The 27,659-nt window shown below is 35.2% G+C and overlaps 2 protein-coding genes across 3 annotated transcripts; one reads left to right on the top strand and one right to left on the bottom strand.

Annotated features, from left to right (window-relative positions):
* Positions 1-653: 653 nt before the first annotated feature.
* On the bottom strand, positions 654-16,840 carry LOC131950314 (putative E3 ubiquitin-protein ligase MGRN1). Of its 2 annotated transcripts, none has more exons than XM_059312418.1 (15): positions 16,627-16,840; positions 8,884-9,002; positions 8,660-8,748; positions 8,327-8,467; positions 8,092-8,200; positions 7,502-7,565; positions 6,594-6,754; positions 5,961-6,197; positions 5,602-5,713; positions 5,442-5,517; positions 5,191-5,308; positions 4,546-4,673; positions 4,034-4,130; positions 3,698-3,821; positions 654-3,279 (listed from the first exon to the last, which is right to left on the bottom strand). In XM_059312418.1, the coding sequence occupies exons 1-15, from the start codon at positions 16,715-16,717 to the stop codon at positions 2,990-2,992; spliced, it is 1,956 nt and encodes a 651-aa protein (XP_059168401.1). In that variant the 5' UTR covers positions 16,718-16,840; the 3' UTR covers positions 654-2,989. The 2 variants fall into 2 exon arrangements, with proteins under 2 accessions (XP_059168401.1, XP_059168403.1); XM_059312420.1 differs by having other exon boundaries at positions 5,212-5,308.
* A 302-nt stretch (positions 16,841-17,142) lies between these two features.
* On the top strand, positions 17,143-20,008 carry LOC131950315 (UBA-like domain-containing protein 2-A; the record flags this gene model as incomplete). Its single annotated transcript, XM_059312421.1, is given in 3 exon segments — positions 17,143-17,330; positions 17,520-17,606; positions 17,841-20,008. Coding segments are annotated over 3 exon segments (411 nt in total). The 5' UTR covers positions 17,143-17,222.
* Between the last annotated feature and the right edge of the window lie 7,651 nt (positions 20,009-27,659).

Raw genomic sequence — 27,659 nt, 5'->3', positions numbered from 1 at the left:
CGCTAAATGTTTACATTTGTAGAGCCGGGTTTAGTGACGGCTATTAGGGGCAGATAATTTAGTTTGAAACGATTTTTAACTTAGAGGAGGTAACTAAGAGGAGGCTGCTTTCACGAGGGGGGGGGGGTAGGGGTTGGGGAAAGGAGGGGGGGGGGGGTAGTATCGTCCTTAACGACCTAAAGCAAATATTTTCAGTGGCAGCATTGGTCGAATTCATAAATTATGAATTACTGAAAAGTAGAAAATAAAACAACTAAATAGCGGCGTATGATATGCCGCGGGTCGGCTCGTTTTTAATAATTAAATAAATACGAAAAAAAATAAATATACTTGAAATAAAACCTCTCGCCTGCTGATGTACTTATAGGCCATCCCTTAACCATCTTGTCACTGAGCATTATTTGCTTTGATTTAGTGCCATCACGTTTAGACACCCCCTCCCTGGGGAGTCAACAGTAACAACACAAAAAACATACTTCTAGGTCACATTCTTGGAGCTTATGGTTACAAAATTGAAAATAAGACTTGTAGCTAAAGGCCACAAACATAAAGTATGAAGTCACTAACTTGTAGCTTAAGGTAGCATTGATCAATCATTATTAAAAACACCATATGAAATAACATAACCAAAGTTTTGATTTTAATTTTATCAACATTTTATTTCATTATTTTTTTTTCATACAATCAATTTTTAACAAGAAGAATCATTAAATTACAATTCAATGATTGATACAAGCTAAGTGTGTACAACTTAAAGCTGAAGTAACTTAAGTAAATAAATAGGGAATAGTGGTTTCCGTATGAATTCTTCTAATCTTCACTAAGTCCTGCTTAACTTAAAAAGCGATGATTGAACATGTAAACATTTATAAGAGCCCAAGAGTCATACTTTATTTTAAACTAATTAGCTTAGCTTCAAATTAAATTTGCATTTTATCAACAATTGTGGTCACACTGAGTTAAAAACAAGTATTTAATTTAACGCACACTTTTACTTCATTGCATAAAAAAAGTAGAATGGGTACAACCATAAGGCCAGAGTAGCCTAAAACTTTTATAACTTAAAAATAATTAGGGGCATGATATTTTTTTTTACATTTGTAATTTAGAAAGTATGTGATTAATAATTGATAAGTCCTTGATGTACGCTTTAAATCAGATGATACATTTTAAAAATACAAAAGTTATATGCTGTGCTACATTATTAAGCAATTTAAACTGGCAAACTACTGTTTAAAAAATGTCCACTATATAAAATATAATTTTAAAAAATAACCAAAACCAGACAGTTTAATATAATGTCTGCAGCTACAAGAGTTATCTTTGTGGTAAAAAAAACGTTAATTTCTTACGGAAACATGCACACAAAAAAGGCCATGTTTATGAAACTTGAGTTTTTATAATTTTAAATCAAAAAGGTCTTGCATTGAATTTATTTAATACAATGAAATTTTCTGATATATTAAAAAAAAACTAGTAACTGTATAAATGATTACAAACAAAAACCTAACAACATGTAATTACTAATTACACTTTGGTTTTTTTTTTAAATGATCTAATCAAGACCTAAGGTGAAAACAACTGTTCTATCTTTTCCTTGATTTATTTATTTAAACTTCACTGTTTCTATCACAGCATGAAAAATTTTAATTTTGCCTGCCTGTCTGCAACATAGGCTAAAGAAAAACAATTTTGAAAAATTTAATTTCTTTTTCATTTATTTTATTCTAATATTTTAGTAATACACACTTATGTGTTACCATGTGTTGCAAGGATACAGGCTATAATGTGGTTATGGCAAGAAACAGAAATTCTTGGTTAATGATAAGGAAAGACAGGAAGGATTGATTCCCTTGTGATGGATGCTTAATATATGCACATTTGACAAACTATAAAATAAAATGTATGATCTTTAAAATACTTCTTTTTTTTTTAGTATAGGAACTGGGGGCTAAAATTATTATAAACTTAAAAAAACACAAAAAAACTACATTTATATATGCTTCATTTCTCTCCCACTTTAGTTCCTAAAATCATTATTGGATACACCCTGACACTGCCTAAAATATGTAATTACATTTCGATAAATAACATGCAAAAATCTTTTAATTTATACAATTTACATACTTATTTACAAAAATAATTGTTGAAAAAAAAAATCCAAATTGAATATACATCCATGAACACACTCAGATCTACAAGTACTTGATAAGGTACTGAAAAAGTATACCTTTAACAAAATATACATAAGGATCTCAATATAATACAACCAAAGATTACTAACAGTGAAGTTTTTTAAAACAAATAATCAGTGTTTTCAAAAGATTTGCATTTGGCAACAAGATTTGACAAGGTACAAAAAGTATATGGCAACAATTAACTGATCAACAGTGGCTCAGCTCAGTCTGTTTAAACTCAAGTGATAAACATTCTTCCAATCATTTTTAACATGATTTCTTTGAATAGTTGGTTTTACAAAAACAAGTTGATTAACCAACCACACCTACAGAAATTATACAACATATTCAACAACATGTAAGATATTTTTAACACAAACTCACATTAAATGCAGCAATACTTGAATTGATGAATAGTCATAGATTTTTAAATTTTACCGGATACAATTTAGAAACAAAAATATGCTAGAACATATTGGCATGATTTTGAGTTCTTTTTCACTGTTGAAAGCAAGTTTAATAATTGACTATAATTTTCTTTAGGACTGTTTGAGCTACGGAATGTCAAGACAAACGCTGATGTTTTGTTTCGTCACCACATTTATCACAGCCATGTTTTCGAGCAGATGTCTGGCATTAGAGTAGCTTGTTTTGAATGCTTTCTGATAGCACACTTTCTCCGCTTTAAAAGGGTACATTAATTATAAATTCATTTATGTTTTATAATTAAATTTCATTAAATTTACCAGTCCACATTTTTATTGTAAAGGATGAGTGAATGAAGTTAGACAAAGAACCTCTTGTAGGATAACCTATTCATGCACTTCTTCATCTTCCTCACCACTCTTGATGTCATCCGACGCATGTTTCTGTTCATCAGGTGACAGCAGAGCATGTCCTGAGCTATTACTCCCAAAGCTGGATCCGTCAGTCCCACTGTGGTGGGTGTCAGTCAGGCTAGAAACATCATGGGAATTGTATTTGACAGAGCAGTCAGATTCATACTGCAGGGAGGCAGGTGGCAACTCTGAAAAACTCACCGAAGCAGAGATGCCGCTGTACAGGTCTTGGTTGCTTGTGGTTGGGGTGATTGCAAGATCATCTGCATTGAAAAAAATTTAATCAACTTATATCAAACTTGATAGTTGTAGCCTTGTGTTTAATTCCTGGACTAGAGACTAAGATATTGCCAAGTCACACCATTTAGATGGAAGCTTGACTTGAGGTAAGTAAAGGCAGGTGGACATTGTGTTGGACACACAATGAATTAATATGCATAGGTAAAAAAAAAAAGACTTCACTTATTAGGCCTAAAAGGTCACTACAATTTACTCTAATTTGTAACCACTTCCAAAATTGTTATTTAACTATATAGTAATTAAGCATTGAAGTTGTATTTTATTTATGGCTTACTAATGATGTTATTAAAATGTATAATATTCAGGGTTATATATTAAAGTTGTTTAAATGATTGCACAACACAACAAGAGCTAAACAAAATAAGAGGATGGAAACACTACCACTATCTCTGTCATCATAGTCAGGCTCTGGTTCTGAACTATCTTCCCTCTCATCATCTGCCATGTCTCCAGTTGAAAGACCACACGTCAATCTTGTTAGGTTGATGTTTGTCTTGTAGCTTCTCTGTTGATCATTTAAACATAAACAATTACTATGCAATAAAAAGCACAGGCTCATACACTGGAAAACTATTATTACATCACTAAATTGGTTAAATATAATTTTAAGTTTAAAAAAAAAAACAACGGAAAAAAATATTTCCTGCATGAAAAGAATTCAACTTAAAATAGTATTTTTATTTAGCTCTACCAAACATATCCTTTAATTCTACTTACATCATGCAGTGTCCGAGTGATCTGAGGTGGTATGAGTTCTGCTTCCCTGACAGGAGAAATTTTGGTTTCTGTTTTTATAGATCCATCAGGTGAGCATCTGCCAATGTTTAAAACAAATATTCATTTGTTTATTTGAAAATAGACTGCTAACCCAAAAGTCTCTAGTTCAAATCCGGGTTCAAATCAGTAGAACGTCCCTGAGTCCACCCAGCTCTGATAGGTACTTAGCTCACGTTAAGGAAAAAAAGACAGCTGGGAATAGTGGTGACCACATTATGCCCTTGTTTGCTGAGGTCAATAAAACAGATGTACTCTACTTCATCTGCCCCACGTGTCTTGGGAACATACAGGAAAAGGTGATGATGTAGAAACAAGGTATAATTGCTATCAAATGAGTATTTGTACATATCCTAACGGTTTAAATTTTCATTTGTTTATTAAAAATAAGATTTTCTGGACTATGTGTAGAAACAAATTATAATGCTATCAACTGAGTATTTGTACCTACTAACCTAACAGTGACTACTGTAGACTTGAGAGGGGAGGGCACAATTTCTTTTATTATAGGTCTGGGTACAACTTCATCTGGTGTAGCATCTGAAGTGGCCTCTGTAGACGTAACATCTGTTGTATCAACCACCTGAAGGAATAATATTTACAGGTAAGCATTATAATTTTTAAAATATTTTTTTTAATCATGCAATTTATAATATAAGTTTGTTAAACCATTACAAAAATTTAAACTATTTCAAAGTATGACTGGCAACCCAAAAGTCTCAAGTTTGGTCTCTGTGCCCTGAATCCATGCAGCTCTAATGGGTTCACGGAAAAGTAAAGGTGCCTGGGAATAGTGCTGACTACTCTGTCCCTTTTATATGCCGAGGTCACAGAAACATGTGAACACTACTTCATCTGCCACATGGACCACCAGGTTTAAAATTGCAACTCTTTTAAAAACCATTACAAAACTTCAAAAGGTGGGTGTCCTGTCCAGAACTATTTTAATATTATAATTTCAAGTTTCCCTCCTTAATATTCAGAGCAACTTTAAAAGTAGGTGTTTTCTTTTTTTTACAAAAAAAAAGGGTTATTGTGAAATGTAGCACTGTAAAATTGCATGAAAATTTCTTTCACTTTTTTTTCTTAGTTATAGTTACATTTTTCTTTGGTCCACTGACTTTGTCTTTATCTTTTTTCTTTTCCAATGTTCCTTTGCTGCTTTCTTTATCAGTGTCCATTTCTTTCTGATACTCTATGGGGCCAGACACTAACACCCTGCAACGAACAGATTTTGGAATTTATTTTTCATAAGCAATAAGTTACAATCTAAAAGAACAAACTCATAAATATACATTTTTCATGCTTTAATGATGATGTTTTAAGCAAATGTAAACAGACATGGACTTACTTTGTTTCTTTCTGTCCTTTTTTCTCAACACAATATAAACCAACTGTCAAAGGACTAGATATTTGTAAATGTACACCTGTGAAAAAAAAAATTAAAATTAGTATTAAAATTATACTAAAAAATAATATTGAATAAGTCACTCAGAAAAGTATTCATTTACCTTCGTTACTTATTGGTGGCACCACTTGCCCATTAAGTGCTTCAATGAGTGAAATAGCTTCATATCCCTGGGGTACACCTTCTTGGTTGACTGGGTTTTCCTCAGTGTCAGACTATCCAGAGTATAAGTAAGTCAGCATAATTATTCTCAGCATTGATAAAAAGTAATAGTTTAATATTGGTACAAGAATATTTCACCACAGCCATGTAAATGATGTCATTTTTCATGAAAAACATAACATAAAAATACAGTACAACTACCAATGAATAACATTTAAAACAAATTTTGAAATTCATATATACATTTTAAGTATACTAGATAAGACAAGATAACCTTCAATGAAACTAAAATATTCTAACCTGTGGTGAGTTGGTAGAAGTTGGAACTACTTTTTTCCTCATAGCTCTGATCTGAAGTAAGGCTCTAAATTTGACTCTGCATATTGGGCACATGCTGGCCTGGTACCGCAGAGAATCAGCACAGCTGCTGCACAAGCACAAATGTCGACAGGGCAATATCAATGTATCTCTCATGTCAGACATGCAGATGACACATTCAGCACCGCTGTCTTCTACCTCATCGTCTGGGTCAACGTCCTGGAATTAGTTGTTACAATTTTTATTAAAAAATGGGAGTTTCAAAAATGGTATAACAGGTTAATTAATTGTTATAGGATGGCACATATAATCAAAGACAGCAATCTATTCGGAGGACTACACAATAAGTAGAACTAGTATTTAAAATTTTAAGTAAAAAAAAATAACTGGTTAGTAATACACACTCATGGTTCAAGCAAGGCTAAGTTCAGTATTATTTAAAGAAACATCTTTGTAGTTTTTACAATCTTTTTTACTGTACCCAGGATAAAAATTATTTAACTGAACCATGGAATAAATGCTGTATATTTTCAGGGTAAACAATATGATACAATGTATTCAAAACACTCTGTCATAAAATAGGAAGTTTGTTTTTATATTTTACATGTACTCTACCTTAATTCTCTCCATATTTTTGTTTTCAATACCATAAATTTCCTGTAAAAGATAACAGAGGCCATCAACAACTTGTTTCTGTTTCAGAGGTTTCATAGTGTAGCTTCCTTCAGCACTTTTCTCCAACACAGCATAGGTGATGTGTGCATGGCCAGCATGCTCTGGAATAGACAAGGACATATGTAAAAGTTTGGATTTTGGTGCTTGAAAGACCCTTTGTGGTCATCTATACAGCAGTTCATTCATTGTAATTATAGCTTGTGAACTTGAAACTAATTAAAGTGCCCTGCTTCACTTGCCCCATAGACTGTTAATTTTAAAAACAGGAACTTAGTAATTTTTTTTTAACTTTTAAGGAATTGAGTCAATTATAATGTAAATAAAATAGTGATATGTAAAAACTAATTTTGAGTATCCTTTTTGCTAAAATATAAAAAGCTTTATATTTTTTTTGTTTTTTTAAATGGTTTTCTAGGTTTGATATTAATTTTATTTAATGTTTATATATATAGATTAAGTTTTTTTAAAGACTCAAATACAATAAACCAAAACTATTACTCTGTATAGTGCTTTTAGATTTTTTAATGGATGGATATTTTGAAATTTATTTTAAATGTGTCATGGTTTTAAATATAGCCACTTTGCTTGTTTGTATGGGAAGCAACATTTCTCAATGACTGGACAGTTTGCAGTATAAAGTATCTAGGTGAATTTTAATATGTTAAATAATTTTAATAAATAAATAAATTTCCTTTTATTTTTCACTTCATAACAATTTTAACCTAACTTGTAAAATATTTACCAGTTGATAAAAACACAGATTTAACTTTTAGATTTTTAAAGCAACTCATGTTGATATGTATAAATCAAATGACAGCAAACACTGCCTATATAATTAATATACTAACCTTCTTCTTCTACAACACAGTGTATTGCTATAGGGTAAACATCCTTGTCAAAACTGTACTGCCACTAATTGTAAAAAATAAAGGGAATGTTAGACAATTCAAATTAAAAAAAAAACACTGTTGGGCCACAAAAAATGGAGGTGCTGAACTTGTACCAACCCCATTTAACTATAAAACAACCATAATTTATGCTGTTACAACAATATAGGGTTGATTCAACAAAGTTGATGCTAGAATAATCTTGAACTATTTTCTTTGGTTTGCTTTCCATGTTCACATGTTCCTAACTTGCTAAATATTAGCTAGTAGTAAGCCACATCAACAACAAATAAATGCTAAATCATGTCGTTATCATTGTAACATTTCTTTTTAGTTAAATCGCGCAATGGGATGATCATATACTATTTTCCTCCATATGTTTCTGCTTATTTTTCTATATAGCGGAACAAACTTCAATAAAAGCAGAATGGTGGAACAAGATGCAATTTTTATACATTTAACGATTCTGGCAGGACAGTAGGCATATCTGTTGCTTACAAAAGGTTTATCAAAAGCCATTAGGAAAGTTATATAACAAGACTTCTACATACCTCTTCATCAGCATATTTACTAGGGTCTATTGTGTGAGATGGCTGGTTAAAATTCTGACCAGCTCCACGTTTATAATGGTATGTCTCTGAACTACTTCTTGAACGATATCTGTAATTACACAAGTAAACAGAATTAAACTAAGCAATTCTAGAACTAATTTTTTAAACTATCAACAAAAATAATATCTAGGAATAAAAATAGGTCACAATAACCTAACACAACCAAATTACTTACATAACCTGTCCGTTAATTACATCTTCTTCTGCGAAGTAATGAATTCGAACTGCACATCTCACATCAGTGTCAATGATAAATTCAACATTGTATGGATTCCCTGTACAGCCCTCAAGAGGCATTTTGTCAGTCATTGGTGCTCTGTGAAAGTTTTTAATCATCAAGTTGAGTTAAACAGAATTAGTTTGTTTAAAAAACAGTTGTAAATTAAGCTTTTTGAATGTCTCACTTTCTATAAAACAGCTATAGGAACATAAGTTGAAAAAATCGTTTTTATCTCTTTGCTTCGATGAAAACAAAAATAATAACTCAGATATAACACAGCTAACTTACTTGACCAATCGCAATGAATCTTTACGGATGTAAACCAAACTTTTCAAAGTTTTAGTAGGATCATTTCCTGAAGGAACTGGATATGGAAACTGCAAAGAAAAAATCATTATACCTTTAAACAAAGAAACATAAATTCTAACATTACTAGGTACAAAATTATTTGAACTTGCATATACTGTATGAATATATGATAAGCTCTGAGTTTTTAAATGTTTAATACTTACAGGTACTGGTTTATTTCCTAGAAAATTTAACTCCTCACTGTCTCCAAAAAGATATTCCCCAGGTTGGGGTGATTCAAATCTTTCACCACCCATTATAAAGTGTGTACCAAAGTAGCTTCCTATATTTTCAACAAGAATAAAAATTATGAAGAGAATAAACTACAATGAGTAACATTAATTACTGCAATTCATGTCAAAAAGATAACTTAACAAAATCATACATTTAGGTGATAGTATACTAAAAGGTGGCAATAGTTCCCCTTTTGCTATACGCTTACTATTTTAAAGTTATTACAATTAATTATCCATAGAGTACTAACTTAGAGCTTGTTTATGGAAGAGATTGAATTATTTGGGTGATACTTAAAGATGAATATGAAGTTTATAAAAGGTAGGGCACTGTACCAATGTAATAAACTATAATAAAAAAGGGCCTACATTAGTTTGTTAGTTATAAAGTAATGGAAATAACTCAACACTCAAAGCCTGTTATTATAATTACTTTACTACTTCATTTTTTATTGGTCTAACTTTAAACATCCAATAGTCAGTGTTTGTATGTATTATACCTAAATATGATAATACAACAATAGTGGAATATTATTAAAAGGAGGGGGTGGTAGATGATTGGTAGTTAACTAAATACAAATATGATTAACTAATGTTTTAGCTAACATAAGATTACACATACCCCAAGTCCTAACATTGCACAAAACCCTAATTTCTTATCATAAATAAAACTGAAAATACAATACTACCTACTAACCTCCTAACACAAATTAAATTCAAACAACGATGAAACAAGGTTATATTAAATATAAAAGTAAATATGTTGCACAAAATATTTGGAAGGTATGATCTAGTGTTTCAGTATTCAAATAGTTAAAGGTCTGCGGTTTAAATAGTAAATCCATTATTTTAGTTAACTTTTATTATTTAGGTTAACTCAAAGGGGATGCACCAAAATAAAATAGGCTTGAGCCTTAAAACAGAAAGTACTTCATGTGTAACTGTTAACACAAACTATACACCCTAACCACTTTAAATGTACAAATTAGGCCGGCTAATGACAATGTTGTATTTAATTCCTATTTAAGTTGTTGGACACAGCAGTGAGTAGTTTAAGAGACAAGAGAGGAAATGTATGGATTGGATACAGGTAGAACTGTGCAGTGCCTACAGATACCCTACATAGTAGGCCTACATATTACTACATAAAATTAAAAGTAAATATAGTAAAGTTCCTCGTGTGGTCACATATAGCGACAAATTCCAAACTCCCGATTTTCATCGGGCGCTATTTTGTAACCGTTTCACACAGAAACAAACCGAAAGTACTTTATTACTCCACTGCCATTCTACTCTAATATTTAATATGCATGAGTTATTTTGTATTCATACGCATAGTATTTGAGATATTCATGTTTTAGTAACGAACCTCCTTGTGATCTACTTTTCCCCCCTTTTTTCTTGCCTGTGGTCACCTGTCCCTGCTTGTGATCACTATTTTTTACGTTTTGATCCAATTTTAATAATTGAACTCATAATTATACTCATTTAAACGTGTTGATGATTGTATAATTAATTAATAGATTTGCAAAACCAAATAATAACACGTTAATTAAATTTATTAACAACAAATTACGGATGACCCAGTGATGACTCAAGGGACGCAACTTTAATAATCATAACAAAGGGACGTAACAATCACTAACAAGACAAAACGTAACATTTGCTTCGATTGGATTGTATGTAGAGACACAAACTAGATTTAGAAGAAGTAGATGATTAAAATAATTTAAAACAACAGAAAAAATTAGAAATTATATAGGTTCTAGACTTAGCTTGAAATATAGAGCATCTAGATCTAGGCTAGTCTAGCTCAAGTCGTTGGTGTCCACAGCGAGGTTAAAACACAAAAATCGTTACCCCAGCTGTGATCACCCCCATTTCACCACTAAGATTCTTTTAATAGCCTTAACTACAGTATTTTCAGTGTCCCGCACATAAATAGAAGCTATTTATAGTTAACCTAGGTATAAAAAGCTTTGATTGGTTGGTTTTATTCATCTCATCCGGGACCTAGTGCTTTTCATAGGGGGAACTAGAATCGCCTACGACGTCATACCTCGAAACTTGAAAATTTAAAAACTCGTCTTCCAGAAGGAGGGAAACAAAAGAATTTGACCTGGATATATTTAGAAATGGACATGTTTACAGCAGATATTGGTAGTTTCGTATGAAACACCCAAACAAATATTATACGAAGCCATAAACAGGAATGTGACTACACCGTGGTTTTGACCACACGCGGAACTTAATCTATATAAAATCATTCATAATCAACAAATGTCATTCATTGGCTCATCAACTTCAAGTCTAGATCTATCGTTGAGGGCATTGGAACTGAGCTACTGTTGAGATTTAATGGACTCTTAAGGCAAACACTTGGGTAATCTATCGTTTTAGCGTAATCAATTCGGCTGCAGTAGTAATGTGCGGGAGAGGTAGCTGATGAATATATTTGTTTAAATAAGTTTATTTAAGTCAAATTTTACAAAATATCACAGATTATTGATTTAAAATAACAAACAGGGACCAAAACAATTTAAATAACATGAAACTAACTTTAAACTAGGTGTTTGAGATAAATATTAGTAGAAAAAAAACCAGCGGCCATCTTCCCAAATAAAATTTAGAGTAGTTTCCCTGGATAAAAATGTCTATTCGTATGTATATTGTGTTGACTTTGTTGTTTAATATACATACCTGTCTTGTTTAATATAAGTAAGACAGAGGGCCGTCTTCTTATCTTTAATTTCATTTTCAAGTGAAATGAAGGCTATGTATGTATGTACATCCAAGATCTCAAAAAATTTTGAGAGGTCCAACATTTACTAAACCCTTTTTTTGTACTGATTAGGGGTCGTCCATAAATGACGTCACAATCGTAGGGGGGAGGGAGGGGGTCGGTAATTTTGTGACGATGTGTGATGAGGGGGAGGGGGGGGGGGGGGGTTCAGATGGTGCTACGTCACACTTTTGCTTTATAGATAAGAAATGTTAGAAAACGAATTTTAGACATTATTTAGCTTTTTAAAAAACAGTTTTAATAAATTATAATAGGAATTGATTAAAATACTATATTTTGACATATTTCAGACAAGATTTTGGAAAAATATCGATGTTTTAAAAAAAATCAACTGCAATTTTGAGGGGGGGGGGGGGTTGTAGGCTGATGTGTGACGTCATTTTAGAGGGGGGGTCTGACTTTTTGTGACGACGTGTGACGGAGGGGAGGGGGGGGGGAGGTAAAATCGTAAAAAAAAAGCGTGACGTCATTTATGGATGACCCCTTAACTTGTCAATTATTAGGTCGTCCATATTCCTCATAAATGACGTTGGACTCAAAATATGGGACGATGTAAAATATTTTTTCAAAAATGATGAAGAATATATTCGTTTTCGTTAGAAATTGTGATTAAGGGTTCGGGTATAGTAGTAGAACTGCGATATGATATTAAATCATCATCTTGCTTTTAATAACTATTGGGTGAGAGGGAAATTGTCGGAAAAAGTATGACGTCATTTATGGGCGATCCATTTAATTAAGCCTAGTTGTTTATTTTGTCTGTAGACATTAGTCTTAGGCCTACACTTTTTCTGAATTAAGATTATTGTGTTTTTTAAAATTGGTTCAAATTTTAATTAGTTACATTTGAATACCACATAATTTGTTGTTTTTTTTTTCTTTGCCTTCTGCTGTCATCAGTTTTTGATTTCTTCAGTAGTCAATGTTTACCCCTCTCCACCATCCATTATTACCAATAAAAAAAACACCCACTATATGTGTCATAGCGTAGATATATAGAATTAGACTAGACGAGTAGAGGTTACTAAGGACGGTACGAACTTGACGGTAGACAATTTGGTGCGAGAGTATTGTGCGCGTGTTCAATAAAATATGTGTGGCGTGAGTGTGACGTGAGCATGGTGCGACAATGTACCGATGACGTAAGACGCAGCAGTGAAGTTAGTTGGTGGTTAGATATAGTAGAAGACGGACGTATTATTTGATATTGTGAAAATGATCTATAAGTGTGTGTTAATTAAGTTCATGTTATTTTATAAACTAAGTTGTTGACATTGTTAATTAGTGTCTGCGGAACATAAGAGTGATTCCCGTCCTCCTCACGAGTATAATAGTTGCCGTATGAATAGTAGTAGATCAGAATATATTGAGATTATATATAAACCGCCCATCACAATATAGTGATATCCCCCTCTAGAAAAAAAACTAGATCAACGTATAGTTCGTAGGAAAATTAGAATCTATCACTTATTCGTCTGTTAAAAAAAAAAGAAATACGTCATTTTTCTCAACCACGCCGTTTCATCCCCCACTAAGCACAACTTCACAAAAGTTCGCGGCGCGCGTGACGTCATTTGTCATTAGGCTAATGTTTAAGAAAGATACCGCGTAATTAAAAGAAAATCAAAACAGGCACTAAATCACTATGTCGATGAGACTTTAACGACGTTTAGCCTGACGAATAGATCTAAATAACTTTAGTTCGGTGAATTATATTGGTGTTTAATTTATTACAGTGGCATGATGTTCTCCCTCTACTATACAAATTCACGTGCTTTTAATTTCTGCAACCTGCTGCCCTGAGACGTTCGGCTCTAAAATGCCCGTGACACAGCGGCTTCTGTAAATACATTTAGGCTCCCGGTCCCACCTATAAACGTCTGTCCATTAAGCTCCACGCAAAACGTGTGATTAATATATGGACATGCGCTAGTGGTGGTGTCAACAGGGGCCAAGCTCAGGTCTTAAAGGTGCTCCGCACTTCATAAAAGACAAAATTGATGTTCAGATATCGTCGGACTCTGGCGTTTTGCCGACGGCCGTACTCTTAATGCACAGTCTTAGAGGCTGTCCACTGCTAACACTATTTTATGTTAAATTCAAGCCTATACTGAGCTGTGGCTTTACATTAGCTCAGTAGCGTAGCGAGGTCGAGTGTCACCCGGTGCGGCACTTAATGGTGTCATCCCCCCCAGAGGCGACAAACTTTCAATTTTCGATTTGTCCCATTTTATCTGCTAGTCAATAATTGTCTTGGAATCTTCTCGAATATTGCTGCCAGGAGCTACTTGGTTTGAGCCTTATTCACATTGTCAGAAGTTATTTCATTTGGAGTCAATGTAGTGCGGCCTATTTTTGTCGGTAGGCATTTAGTGGCAGGCCCTTTTTGGCGGGGATGGTGTGCTGATGTTGTTTAACACCGCTTAGGACAACAGGCATGCAATAGTTATGATCATTCGTGATGAACAAAAGTATGCATGAAAACGAACGCTTTATGTTCCACATTTTCATTGAGCACAGCTTTATAGAAGATTCCAAAATAGACGTCACGCATTCCCCCCCCCCCCCCCCACCCCCGACCACCCTGCGTAAGTTGACGTCACATTAGCATAGCATATGTGACATCGTTTATGGACAACCCCATATAACTCATTTTGGGTATTTGGTATCAACATTTTGACAACAAAATTTATTCAAAATGTATATAGGACTTGACATCTACCATAAATGACATCGCACACTTAAGGGGTGGAGTAACTGGTTTTGAGACGACGTTTTACGCGGGAAGTGGGAGGGGTAAGAAACGTGAAACGTTATGTATTTCGCCTAATACAAAAATGCTAAAAATATTTTTCATTAGAATTATGGCTTGACTTGTTAATAGACAGGGCAAAAAGGTAATTTTCGACATTACGACTATTTCGTGACGGCGAAAATGGGGGGTGGGATGGGGGGGGGGGGTTAAGGTGAAGAGAGGTCAAAAAACGGGACGTCATTTATGATTACATCACAAATTAAAGGAAAAAAGCATGAAAATATTAAATGAAAATAGGAAACAAACAATAACACAAACAATAAGAATGAACTCAAACTAATATTTAAATAAACATTAATTTTAGATATGTAGTGGTAGCTCTATAAAAATAGGGAGTATCTTAATGTATAAAAATTGCATCTCATAATAATAATTCTAGAACTGATGTTTATTGTCAGTCAATTAAATTGTTTAAATGGCAGAATTTAAAAAAAAAACGCATGCTTTGTATTTAAACACAAGACTAACCTATTTAATAGCAAACATCAATACATTTCCATACAAATAGAAATTAAAGGGAAATGACTCAAAATAATATTTTCTTAAGATGGCCGCTGTTTTTAATAGCAAATTTAGTATCTGTAGGCCGTTCGATTCACAGCTTCCGGGTTTGTTGTTTTGAAGCCATCTCATGGCTCATGCGCTTACCAAAAATGGCGACCAGTTTCGCTTTCACTAAACGGTAGAGGGATAAAACTAATAATAACGAGGCCATCGTTAATTTTAGACATCGGAACTATCCGTTTCTATTTCAGTCTGTTATTTAAGAATTCCCAGATGTACTTTTGACCTAATTTCTTTATTTGTATTTAACGAGGCCGTCGAGAGAAAGTCACGCTTACTTAGCTTGCGTTTCAAGTCGAATAAACTAAAGCAGGTGCGTTATCCAATAACTTTTTTATTAGACCCAATTTTTATAACATCTTTACTATCAAATAAAAATAGAATTGTTTAATATAATTAGGCTGACAACAATGCTTTTCATGCTGTAAGTAATAATGCCATTTTATTATATTCTTGTTTGGTGAAAACGAGGCGCGGGAAAATGTGTGCCGCGTAAGAATCCAATCATTTGGCTAGATTTATGACTGTTTTTTATGTCACACCTAAAAATAGAATGTTTACGCTTTCTTCGTTGATGATCGTTTTTATTATTTTTTAAATTGAAAGTATGAATTATTAGTTAGATTGCAGATTTTGTAACTTGGTATACTTACCCTTTATCAATTTTAAAAACATAGCATGCTGATTGTAAACAAATATAGTCATAAAACACAGAAATATAAAGTTATAATTGCGATGTGCCACACCCGGGCCACACCCCCTCAAGAAAGCATGTGTTTATTAAGCTGTTTATCTTACTTTACAACTGTAATTAAAATTAATTTTCAAATTTTTATCACTTATTGGGTAAGATTAAGCACAAAAAATACCAAAAATAAAAAAAATAAAAAAGCAAATTCTGTTTTAATGAAGGTCACGGGTGAAGTTTTTTTTTCCTTCTGTCACGTTCAGTGGAGGGTGCCACAGGCTGACCTGACTTTGGAATTTTTTTCAGTAATAATGACTTTGCACAGAAAGTTAAAATATGCTAAATTAGCTTAGTTTACTAGTGTTCTAGCTATTATTGATACATTTTTAATAAAAAAAATCATTCTGTAATTCTCATCAAAAAGCCTAGTATCTGTAACATCGTTGTTAAACTTTAATTTCCTGACATTTTTATTGATTTAAACCTTAAATGTGGTTTATTATTCAATTATCTTTAGTATTTTAGTAAAATATGCAAAAATATATCCATATTTAAGCCATATTTATTAGTTACCTTATCCCTACATTACTAGTGACGGCCGAATTGATTACGCTAAAGCGATAGATTACCAACACTTGCACTAGATTACTAGATACAGTTCTACTTCTTAAATATTTTGAGACCAATGACATGAAAACAACAATGACTGAACAGAACCTAAACAGAGGACGTGAAGACTGCGAAGAGAGAACTTGAGAAGTGACTGGAGAAAAAGATTGTAAACTTGTGTATGAAAATCTTAACCTGTCTTTGGTGGATATCTGTAAGCATTCTGTGAAGAGGCATCTCCACTATCTTCTCGGTTATTACGGTTTCTAGTAAAAGTATTGCCCATTTTGACAAGTAAACAAGGATATTTAGTTATCTTTTACTCATACAAAGCATTCTTGGTAAATATCTGATCTACGCCATCTTTCTTCAATTACCCGGATATGACGATATGTATTTTGACTGATGACGTCATTTTATAAACAATGTGATATGTTAGTTGAATCCCATTGTCCAAAAACACGACCATGTTAAAAGAATAATAAAGAAAACATAAACTACAAGTTAGTTAAGTTTATTTTTAACAATGTGCATAAACGGGTTAATTTTTACATTCTCAAAAAAATTAGATTATTTATATAATTTTGCCGGAAGAAAGTTCTTTAGATTCTTCGGCTTTTATATTCTACTCCCTCCGACAGCCTGAAGTAGCCAATCTATAGCGGGATACTATATGTTGTTTTTGTTCTCTTCTTTCTGATTGGCCAATATCTGGACTGCTTTGATGTGTTTACAGTCTCGTCAAAACAGAACAATTTCTTTAGAAGTCAAATACTCATTTTCATTCAGTTATGGATAATTTAAAGCAGCAAGTTATGATTAACCAATTTGTACACGCGGCTGGATGCCACGCAGAACAAGCTAAACAGTTCTTACAGGCAGCACAATGGCAATTCGAGGTATAATTTATATTGTCACCGTATTCCCTATTTTCAACTTTGTAGGATTGCCCGATGTAAACATGGCCGATTGTTTATCATTGGTGTAGCGTGTTTTGAAATATGATTTTCGCCCTCTTTGCACACTCTTTAGTTAACTTACATTATGTTTTTATTTTAAATATAATTTTATACGTTATTGTTTTTCAGGCAGCACTAAGTATGTTTTTTCAAGAATCCACAGTTCCCACTATGTGCCGAACTTGCAACAGAAGTCACACAAATGGAAATTATCCTGTAAGATTTTAACATATTTTTTGCTACATGACTAATAATAATAAATATTATAAAATAATTATTTGTCTAAACTGTGCCTGAATAGAACTTTTTAAGCATTTTAATTAAGACATGTTTTAAGAACTATTTCAAATAATCATTAAATACTAATAGTGTAATTCATCATTTAGTTGACATTTAGGCCTAAGTTATTTTATAATTAATTTGTTGTGTAAAAAAAAAATTTCTTCACAGCTTTGTACACCTGCAAACACACCAGCTACTCCTCCCAATTTTCCAGATGCTTTGGCAGCACTTGCCAAGCTTACAACAGGTGATAATAAAGTTTTTGGAGGTTCACCACATCCTCATTCTAACTACCCATACCCATCTCCTTCACAACAGGGCCAGCCCAACATGGCTCATTCTCCAAATAGCATGCATATGCAAATTGAAGCAAATAGTCGATAATTCAGTAAGGTAAGACTGTTACAACCTCGGCAGCTTGAATACCTGGACAAAACTTTACGAGTGTTGTAATGTGCCCACCTTATTCTGCCGATTTCTTTTAAAAGGATAATTATTCACACTCTTCATTGATTATAAGCACAAATTAATATTTTACAGTGCCGAAAAAAGGACTGAAATGGTATTTTCAGGGAAGGACACTCACACAACATAAAGGTTATCATTTTACATTTTGTATGTTTTAGTCACAATGTGACAACTAATTAACTTTTGTTCTTTGAATATTCAAATTGAATTTACTTCATTACAGTGGGATTAAGGAAATTTAAAAAGCTTTGATGTCTATGTTGGTAAAAACCCATAATCTGCTACGTGTTTTAGAATTTGACTGTTGTTGTAGCAGTTTTAAACAGCCAGTTGACCCTCTATTTTTCATAACTGCCACAAATTTTATGAATGTGTTAATTTTTTCTTTACAATATTGAAAACTTATTTTTATTACAATAAATATGCTAGGTTTTTTGTAATTGAAAGTAACTTAAAAATACATATAGGCCTATACTACTTGTACAAAAATGTTTTTAATTTTAATGCAGATGGTTCTTAATGTACCCCTTGTACCTAATGGCATAGAATATTTTGACTTTCTGTCAACCAAGAGTTTGATCTTCTAAACTTCAACACCAAAATGTCCTGACAGTTTTTTATACTGTCTGTCATTATTTTAGTTACCGTGGTGAGGTAAACTATTTTGAAACTACTTAATCTGTCATAAGAGAGTAGTAATGACTCATTAGTTGTGGGAAACAGATTGTTACTGAATGCATCATTGCACTGTTTATTGTTAAACCTATGTATTTTTTTGTCAATATGTTATGAAGATTCAATTGGGCTGTTACAAGTAAATATTTTAATATATAGACAGAATGAGAATGTGCAGTGTGTGTCTGTTGTTTTTTTTTTTCTTTTAGTCTGGGTGATGATATTTACATTGTGATTTCTTGGCATGAAACTATTTATGATGTTGTTTTAATACCTATAGTGATGATTGTTAAATGAGTTCATAAAACATACTTATTCCTTCATTTCTTTAAATAGTTCTTTTATGATTGACTGTCATAAACCAAGTAAAGGAATGAATTCTGGTACATTTTTTTTTAAACTGTTTGTGAGCCATATCAATTTCATTCACTACATTTATTTTGACATGGATTTCTTTTCTATCACTTTTTGTACAATAGTAGCTAATCTCAGAATACTTTAAATATTTTCTTCAGAAGATTTAACATACAAGTATATATATATCTATACATACATACATGTATTTGAATTTGTGTTCATGTGTACTATTCTAAATTCAACAAGGATTCTCATGTTATGGGAAAACTATTACATAAATCTGTAATTTTTTGGCCACTTTAGAGTGGCTGTCAAATTCTACTTTTTCTAATTCATGTATGTTGTTCTAAGTTCCATCTCACTTCCTTCACATTTCTGTTCAATTTTTGGCTAATTACACATGACAAGTCAAAATATTTAGACTTCATTTTAAGCATCACCAGTAGATTGTTTTGTTATTTGTTACTGTTTTTCCCTCTGAATTTGTATTTTTACATACATGGAAAAGAAAACAAAGATGTATATAAACATATTATGATAATTTTTAGGATCATTTTTTAAAAAGATATATAGTCTAAATGCTTACTTACTTTGTACTATGTTATAAAATGTTTAAGTCATATGACCTTTTCATGCTAAACACTATATTATTAGTCATTTCATGTTATTTCATTGGAATGTAGCATTTTGACATTGTTGGTTTCTTTTTTTTTTAAATAGTTTTATGTACATTGTTTTCCTTGAGTGTAATCCTTGCTGCCTATTTGTGCTGTAAGTGGAATTTTTATGTTTTATGACAGTAAAATTCAAAAACAGAAACTTGGATTTCTCTCAGCTTTGTATTGTAAGTAAGGCCTTTTAAATTTAACTAATATTATTATTATTTTAAAAAATACATTGAAATACATTGTTAATGGAATTGTGGCACTAATGCTGGATGAATATTAGGAAGGAAAAAATATTATATTATATAGTCTAGTTTTGTACACTAGTATCATAAACTACGCCTGAAGGTCAGTTCACTGCGTTCTAGGAACATGTGCTTCTCTCCGAATACATTCTCGCTACTTCGCCCCTCCCACCGCTGAAGTGATCACGCTAAATCGACAACACGGGTCAGCATCATTTTTAGACTGGGGGAAACCTTAAGTAGGGTTGTCTGCTCCTTCCTGCACCAATTATTGGACTGCTTATTTTTTTTAGTTTAACGTTTTATTAAATTAGGACAAACTCTTATACAATCTTTTTTTAAACATAAAAGAATAACTTATTGTATTTTCTGTTAATTTTTTGACATTCTGGGATATTTTTTTTAATCGGACACGTAATTTGTAACATGCTGTGATATTTGGTTAGAGATTAATTTTGCCGTGTAGTAGGTCATGGTTGCGGGCAAAACCGATGTGAATCATGTAGGGCTTTCTTCATTCGCCTGTTTACGATTCATGTTGGTTATGGCTTACACGCCATTCTTGCCAGATAAGCTTGGTCGATTAACACTTGTAAACAATCCGGCGTGGCTCCGGGTTTTTCTTTTTTGTTTTTATTGCACAACATTAGGAAACACTTCGTAAACACTTTTATTTTTAATTTTTATAGTATTGAACGACTCTCATATAAATCGGCTACACCCCTAGTATTTCTGTATATGGCCTATGGTTTGTTTCATTCAAACTTTCCATAGTTTTAAAACTATAAGTAGCTTCTAACGTAAGTGGGGAAATGATGTTTTTTTCCTGGTACAGCAAACCTAATAACATCCCGACCGGCAGTGACGTTAAACTATCATTCATCTGCTATCTAACTTTGCTGCATGACGTCTAAGTTTCCAAATATACCTTTCTCTTTGTTTACTGGTATTTTTTCTTTCCTATTCTCCCGTGTTACGTGAGTGTCAGAACCGAATGTTCCATGCCCCGTCTGGACTAGACATCGATCCTCCCCTACCCCCCGCCTCCCTTCTCAAAGTGCTGTAGCAATCTTTGATCAACACGTGTTGGGTAGACGGCAAGGGGAATTGTGGGATATGAGGGGCGTTGGGGGCAACGTGCTGTTAGGTTGTTTGTTGATATTTTTAGACCCTCTTTTTTTTCCCGTGATTGCCAAGAACTCGTCGTGTGTTGTGACTGGCGTGTCGCCAGATGATACGCTTCACTGGCTGGGGTCAGTCGGGTCAGCCGGTACTCTAGTAGGGTCAACGTATACTGCGTCTAGGGATAATGAACCGTGCGATGTGGATCACCCCGTCCACGCTCAGGTCAAGCCAATATGGTCGCCGCTGTACAACGTGGGGTCATTTCTCGCCGTAATGTCGCACCACCTAGCGGTCATTGACACTCATATCGTTGCAGGGCCATTTTTATTTACTTACAATCGTGGGGGAGAGGGGTCGTAATAAAGTTCATGACCCTGTGAATGTTACTATTTATAGATGTTATAACCAGCGATACGTGGAGTAGAGCCTACTTTTTAAAAAAAATGTAATGGGACTTGACCGTGCTACCACTACCAAGATGGCCGTCTTAAATCCAGTCCTGCGCATAGAGTCGTGATTAATGCCGTCTGATGTAGATTTATCTGTCTCGTAACATTTAATTCGGTCTAGGCTAGTTGTTGACCCGACTTCATCGGGTTAATGGTGATACACTGCACGAACATTCTGATCAGTGTTTCTTCCAGACTTTTTTCTCCGGGGGGGGGGCACTTGAAATGTTCGGGGGGGCGGTAGACTTTCTTCGGGGGGGGGGGGGGGGCGGACACTGTTATAAGTATATATTTTCTATATAAATTATATAAATTTCATTTCGTTCGGGGGGGGGGGGGGGCGGTAAAAAATTTTCGGGGGGGGGGGGGGGGGGCTTCGCCTCCCCGAAGAGATGCCTGGAAGAAACTCTGATTCTGATCAATGGTGATACACAAGTATACTGTTTAATGGTGATACCCGAATATACTGATTAATGGTGATACCCGAATTTACTGTTTAATGGTGATACCCGAATATACTGATTAATGGTGATACCCGAATTTACTGTTTAATTGTGATACCCGAATATACTGATTAATGGTGATACCCGAATTTACTGATTAATGGTGATACACGAATATACTGATTAATGGTGATACACTGTACGAACATTCTGATTAATGGTGATACACGAATATACTGATTAATGGTAATACACTGTACGAACATTCTGATCAATGGTGATACACGAATTTTCTGATTAATGGTGAAACACTGCACGAATAGGCGCCGGTTAATGGTGATGCACGAACAGGCTCAGATTAATAGTGATACTCTGCACGAGCAGGCGCAGATACAAATGGTGATACGCTGCACGAATATTCTAATTAATGGTGATACACTACTTGAACATTCTGATTAATCGTGATACACACTTGTAACAAAATACCAACAGGCACTCTTACACTTTTTTCAGATTAACTGAAATGCGATTTTTCCGTTATATTACACTAGACTACAGTCAGTAAATATTATTAGAGCTTAATTTTTTTATCGATTCTCCCAAGCGATATCGATTGGATAAAAATCAATGAGTAAGTGTGGTCGGGTTCATTCTTACGAAAATGTGAAGGAATAAAAATATTTAGTGTTTCTCCATGCTGAACATAATGCTGACCACACTATCCCTTCATATGCCCAGAAGCAGGTGAACTACACTTTCCCCATGGTCCGTCAGGTTCGAATAAGAACTCCACTTTTTTTTTAAATGATGGGGGGAGGGGGAGGGGAGGAAGAAGAAATGCGCCATAACATTACGCTGTATATAAATTGTGAAAATCATGTTACTCTTTAATGATAGCAGAGGCGTAGCGATGGGGGGGGGGGGGTACATATGTCCCCGGGCGCTGACCTTGGGGGGCGCCAAAGCGGATTGTAAAAATAAATTAAAATGTCATTTTAGCTGCATTTTTTCAGGGGGGGGGGGCAAATCGAAAGGGATGAGGGGGGGGGGGGTGCAAATCATAAATTTGCTCCCGAGGGGCGCCAAATTGAAAGTTTGTCCCCGGGCGCCAGGAAGGGTCGCTACGCCTCTGAATGATAGATTTATAATAACAACTATGAACACGTCATGTTCTGAAAAGGGTCATATTTTATTTTGATGTATGACCAGAGGGGGGGGGGAGGGATCTGTTTTGTATTAATTTAGCAATACGTAATCGTCATTTATGAAAGACCCATTGTTGTATACACGACGGTTTAGCCTATAAACTGGTAGATAATAATCTGTTTTTATCAAAGTGATAGACATTTAATGGATGATTCTATTTTTTTTTTCATATCAATGTGACAGTTATTTATAGGATGTTTATGTTTTGAGAAGAGGGGGCGGTGTGTACCAGAAATAGACAGTCTCTGCTGATGACACAATCGATTCCAAGCTTGTGATTTCATACATTTTGCTGACTCATCATATATTCATGGTCAACCTAAGGTATGTCTCGACCTAGGGACCGTGTATGTGTGTATATGTACGCGTGTCACCCTCGCTGTGTTTATATGTTGGTGGAGTAAAAAATTCAACCAGAAGGTTGGGAAAAGGCTGGGGCGAGACAAGGCTGTGTTGACCGCACGAGGGTCAAAATGACCAGTCCTTTACGTCATCGAACTAATTTTCCATTTCCACGCTGATCTTCCCCCTCTCCCCTCGCCTCGAATACAATCGTCACCCCCACATCTCGTCTGCGGTCGGCTGGGTTATGACTTGGGGATGTCGTTCGGTTGGAGGAAATGACATCCGGAACAATCGATCTTCGGACGTACCTCCACCCCCTCCTCCACCACCCGCCCCTGACCCAGTAAATTCGCACCCACTTTTGCAAGACCTGGCCGACGAGTCTAGACGAATAATCAGGTCATCGGCTCACGGGGCGGTCGCTACAACGTATTTTAGAAATCAATCGCCTGCTCGTATTGCGGTACTTCGATTCGATATCTAGATCAGTTTACAGCTCATGAATGGCTTAAAGCTCAGTTATTGGTCCCCCGGCTTGACGATCTCATCATTAAATCAGGTCTCCGCTGGCCTAAAGAAGTGTTTCTTTCAGGCATATTTTCGCCCCTCCCCCCCCCCCCTCCCACAATGAAACATAATTTATATAGAAAAAATATTTTTACCAGTGTCCACCCCCCACCGGGGGACGGAGTGGTCTAGCGGTAGAGAGCTGGTTTGCTAACCCGTAAGTCTCGAGCTCGAATCCGGGTTCAAGTCAGTAGACCGTCCCTGAGGCCACCCAACTCTGATGGGTACCTAACTCACGTTAGGGAAAGTAAAGGCGGCTGGGCATAGTTCTGACCACACTATCTCTTCATATGCCGAGGTCACAGAAAAAGTGAACTCTTTGAAAAGGGAACTTTACTTTACTTACCCCCTACCCACCCCGAAAATCTTAATCTGCCTTCCCCTGGAGAAGTCTGATATAATCTCTGGTCTAGTGTACCGGTTACAAGGGCCTGTTGTAGAATGAAAAAAAAAAAACAATAGGACATAAAATTAAAAAAGAATCAATAGGATTTATCAGCAATCAAAATAGCACACAGAGAGATAACTTATTATTGTTTATACTTAAAAATAGGACCAATGATAACCTGGAAGCTCTCATAGAGAAAAAAAAATCTGTGCTAGTGTTGGGTTCATATATTGTAATCAATGCTATAAAACATACAAGTTCTCACAATGGGGAAAAAAACCTCCCTACCCAATAAAAAAATCTCTCAAAAGAGTAAACTCAATAAAGAACTCTAGTATGAGTTAATTTTTCTATTGCGCATGCGTTGTTGTTTTCCTGACACCCAAGCATAGCTTCTGTGAGATACTTTTCTGTTAATTGTTTAATTGAGGAAGATAATTATATAGTCTGGATGGAACATATGAAAGTAAAAGTAACGATTACAAACTGAGCATAGTATGCCTACCGTGTTCTATTTGAGAGTTATGTAATGAGCGAGCACTAGTGTGAGCAAAATTTTAAGCACCTTTATAAGGTCTCTCGCAGTTTGGCAACTCATTCTTGTGGATTGCAAAGTTATTGCAGCAGTGACAATTCAAGGCTAATGGGGCAGGGATTCAGTCAGTAATTATTTTTTTCTAGGGAGGGGGTGGGAGGGGGGGGGGGGGCAGATTTAAATTTTCTATGTAAATTATTTATGTTTTTATTTTGTTAAGGTGGTAGGGGGCTAGAAGGGGATACATGCCGGTACGAGTTATCAATTTTACACCCTCCATTTGTATATAGTTATTCTTGTTGGCGAAAAAGCGAACCCCCCCCCCCCTTTGAAGAGGTTGGGTGCGCCATTTCCTAGTCACTATCTCTTAATCGTTTTATCATGATGTTTCACAATTGATGTAAGAATAAGTTAAATAAGTGAGGAGTGCAAAGCAGTATCATATTTTATTTCACTGTGAAATATTCAGTTAATGCAGCTCAAAATGAAGGTTTTGTTTTTTTACTCCGTTTGGTACCTCGGGGCTGATGCCCCACATTCCCTCCCCTTGCTACGCCTCTGGTGGGGGAGCAGAATTGCTCCGAAGAAAAACCTGAAAGAAACTCATGTGTGGTTGTTTATATTATAAACCCGCACATATGTTATAGGCCAAATTGTGGGCCATGGGTCAGACCTTTCTCATGTGTGGGATTTATGATAAATATATGAATTCTTAACAGACGTGGGAAGGGGGGATGTCATAATTATCGTTAGATTAGAATTATACCTATTAAAAGTGAGTGTAACGGTTGTTGTTTTTTCTCTACTTTTTCCCTATAATTTTGTAATGATAAGGCTGCTGGGGGGTTACGTGCTACGCTAAAATCACGTTGACGTCATCTGCGGACAAACACCGATCAGGCCAGTTATGTTCACTCGTGTTATGATCACGTGACCGTGCCCTGCACACGACATGCTGTGCAACACCCCCCCCCCCACCCCCCCCCCCCACCCCCCCCCCCCACCAAGGTGACACGAACGTTGAGTTAAAGCAGTGGTGTAAACATGTGGCTGTCAGCCATGGCCATTCGTGTGTATAAGACAAGATGAAAGGGGGGGGGGGGTTAGTTCTTGACGGAAACAGACCATTAACTTGTTATGAAATAGTTACACGGCTACTGAAGCGAGACCTAAAAATGGACAGGCACTATGATGGCGACGTTGTTGCTGAGATCACTACACGTGTAGTCCTTTAAAAAAAAGGAAACTTCCACTTTCAGACCTTAAGATCCATAGTGCAGATGTAGTTTAATATAGTTTATGTTTCTTGACCTCAGCATTTGTAGGGATGGGGATCCGGACAAAAGGCCGACAAGACAAAAGGCCGACTGCCAAAAGGCCAACAAGACAAAAGGCCTTTTGTCCTACAACCGTAGGGATGGCGTGGTCAGCACAGTGCTCTGTTGCCTTTACTTGCCCAGTTGTTAGTCAGCAGTCCTTGGGTAGCTAATTCTTTTTTTTAATTGTGGCTAAAGCTGTACAGCTCTTTGTAGCTATGTTTTATCACATTGTAACTATCTGTACTGTATTTAATAGCCATGGTTTCCTTCTGATATTGTCCGGGTGAGGGGGGGGGGGGGAGGAAACGACTTGAACAACATTTGGGGGGGGGGCGACTTGAACAATTTTCAGGGGGACGACGACAACGTTTTGATTGAATATATAGTTTCAATATAATTCTAATGTATTTATTTTTTTGTCCGGGGGGGGGGGGAAGAGCGTTATGCTCACAGAAACACTGGTGGTAGCTAGGTGTATCATCTCATGGGAGCCACGTAAACAATTGCATCGTTGCTAGTTTACCGCCTCGATAATTCCATCATGTTAATAAAATTGTCATACAATTTTTTTTAGCGAACTTAATTTTAGCTGTCAATGTCGTAGTCAATGTTAACCCAGGCATCGGTCCGTAACAGAGCACCAACACGGGTGTTCATTCCTGCTTCCTTAAAAAGTACTATCAAATTTACACCCCTCCCCCATAACCTCATAGTCAGCTGTGTATTATCAGAGTTTTTTTCCAGGCATCTCTTCGCCCCCCCCCCCCCCCCGAACGAGATGGAATGTATATAGTAAACATACACTTTTACTTGTGTCCGCCCCCCCCCCCCCCGAAAATATCAAGTGCCCCCCCCCCCCGGAGAAAAAAGTCTGGAAGAAACACTGTGTATTATGCAGAAGCGTGGGCACATGGAACGGTCAGTCGTGAGTGACATTGAAATATTTACCATGTAGAAGTGGATATTAAGTTATTATTATCTTTAGTGTATACAGTTTTATAACCCTAAAGTGGGGGGGGGGAGGGGGGTCGATAATCTGCTTAATACCAAACTGTTTAGTTAAGCTGTTAATTATAGTGTACCAATGCTAAACGGCAACTGCATGGAGGAAAATATTCATCTCTCCACAATGGAGGGGGACATATAATATGAAATATACTTGAAATATACTTAATGATCCCCCCTCCCCTACGGGAAGTT

This window comes from Physella acuta, unplaced genomic scaffold, assembly GCF_028476545.2.
Source record: "Physella acuta isolate Inbredline_101_S28 unplaced genomic scaffold, ASM2847654v3 ptg000752l, whole genome shotgun sequence".
Lineage (NCBI taxonomy): Eukaryota > Metazoa > Mollusca > Gastropoda > Physidae > Physella > Physella acuta.
This window is presented reverse-complemented; position numbering and strand designations above follow the sequence as displayed.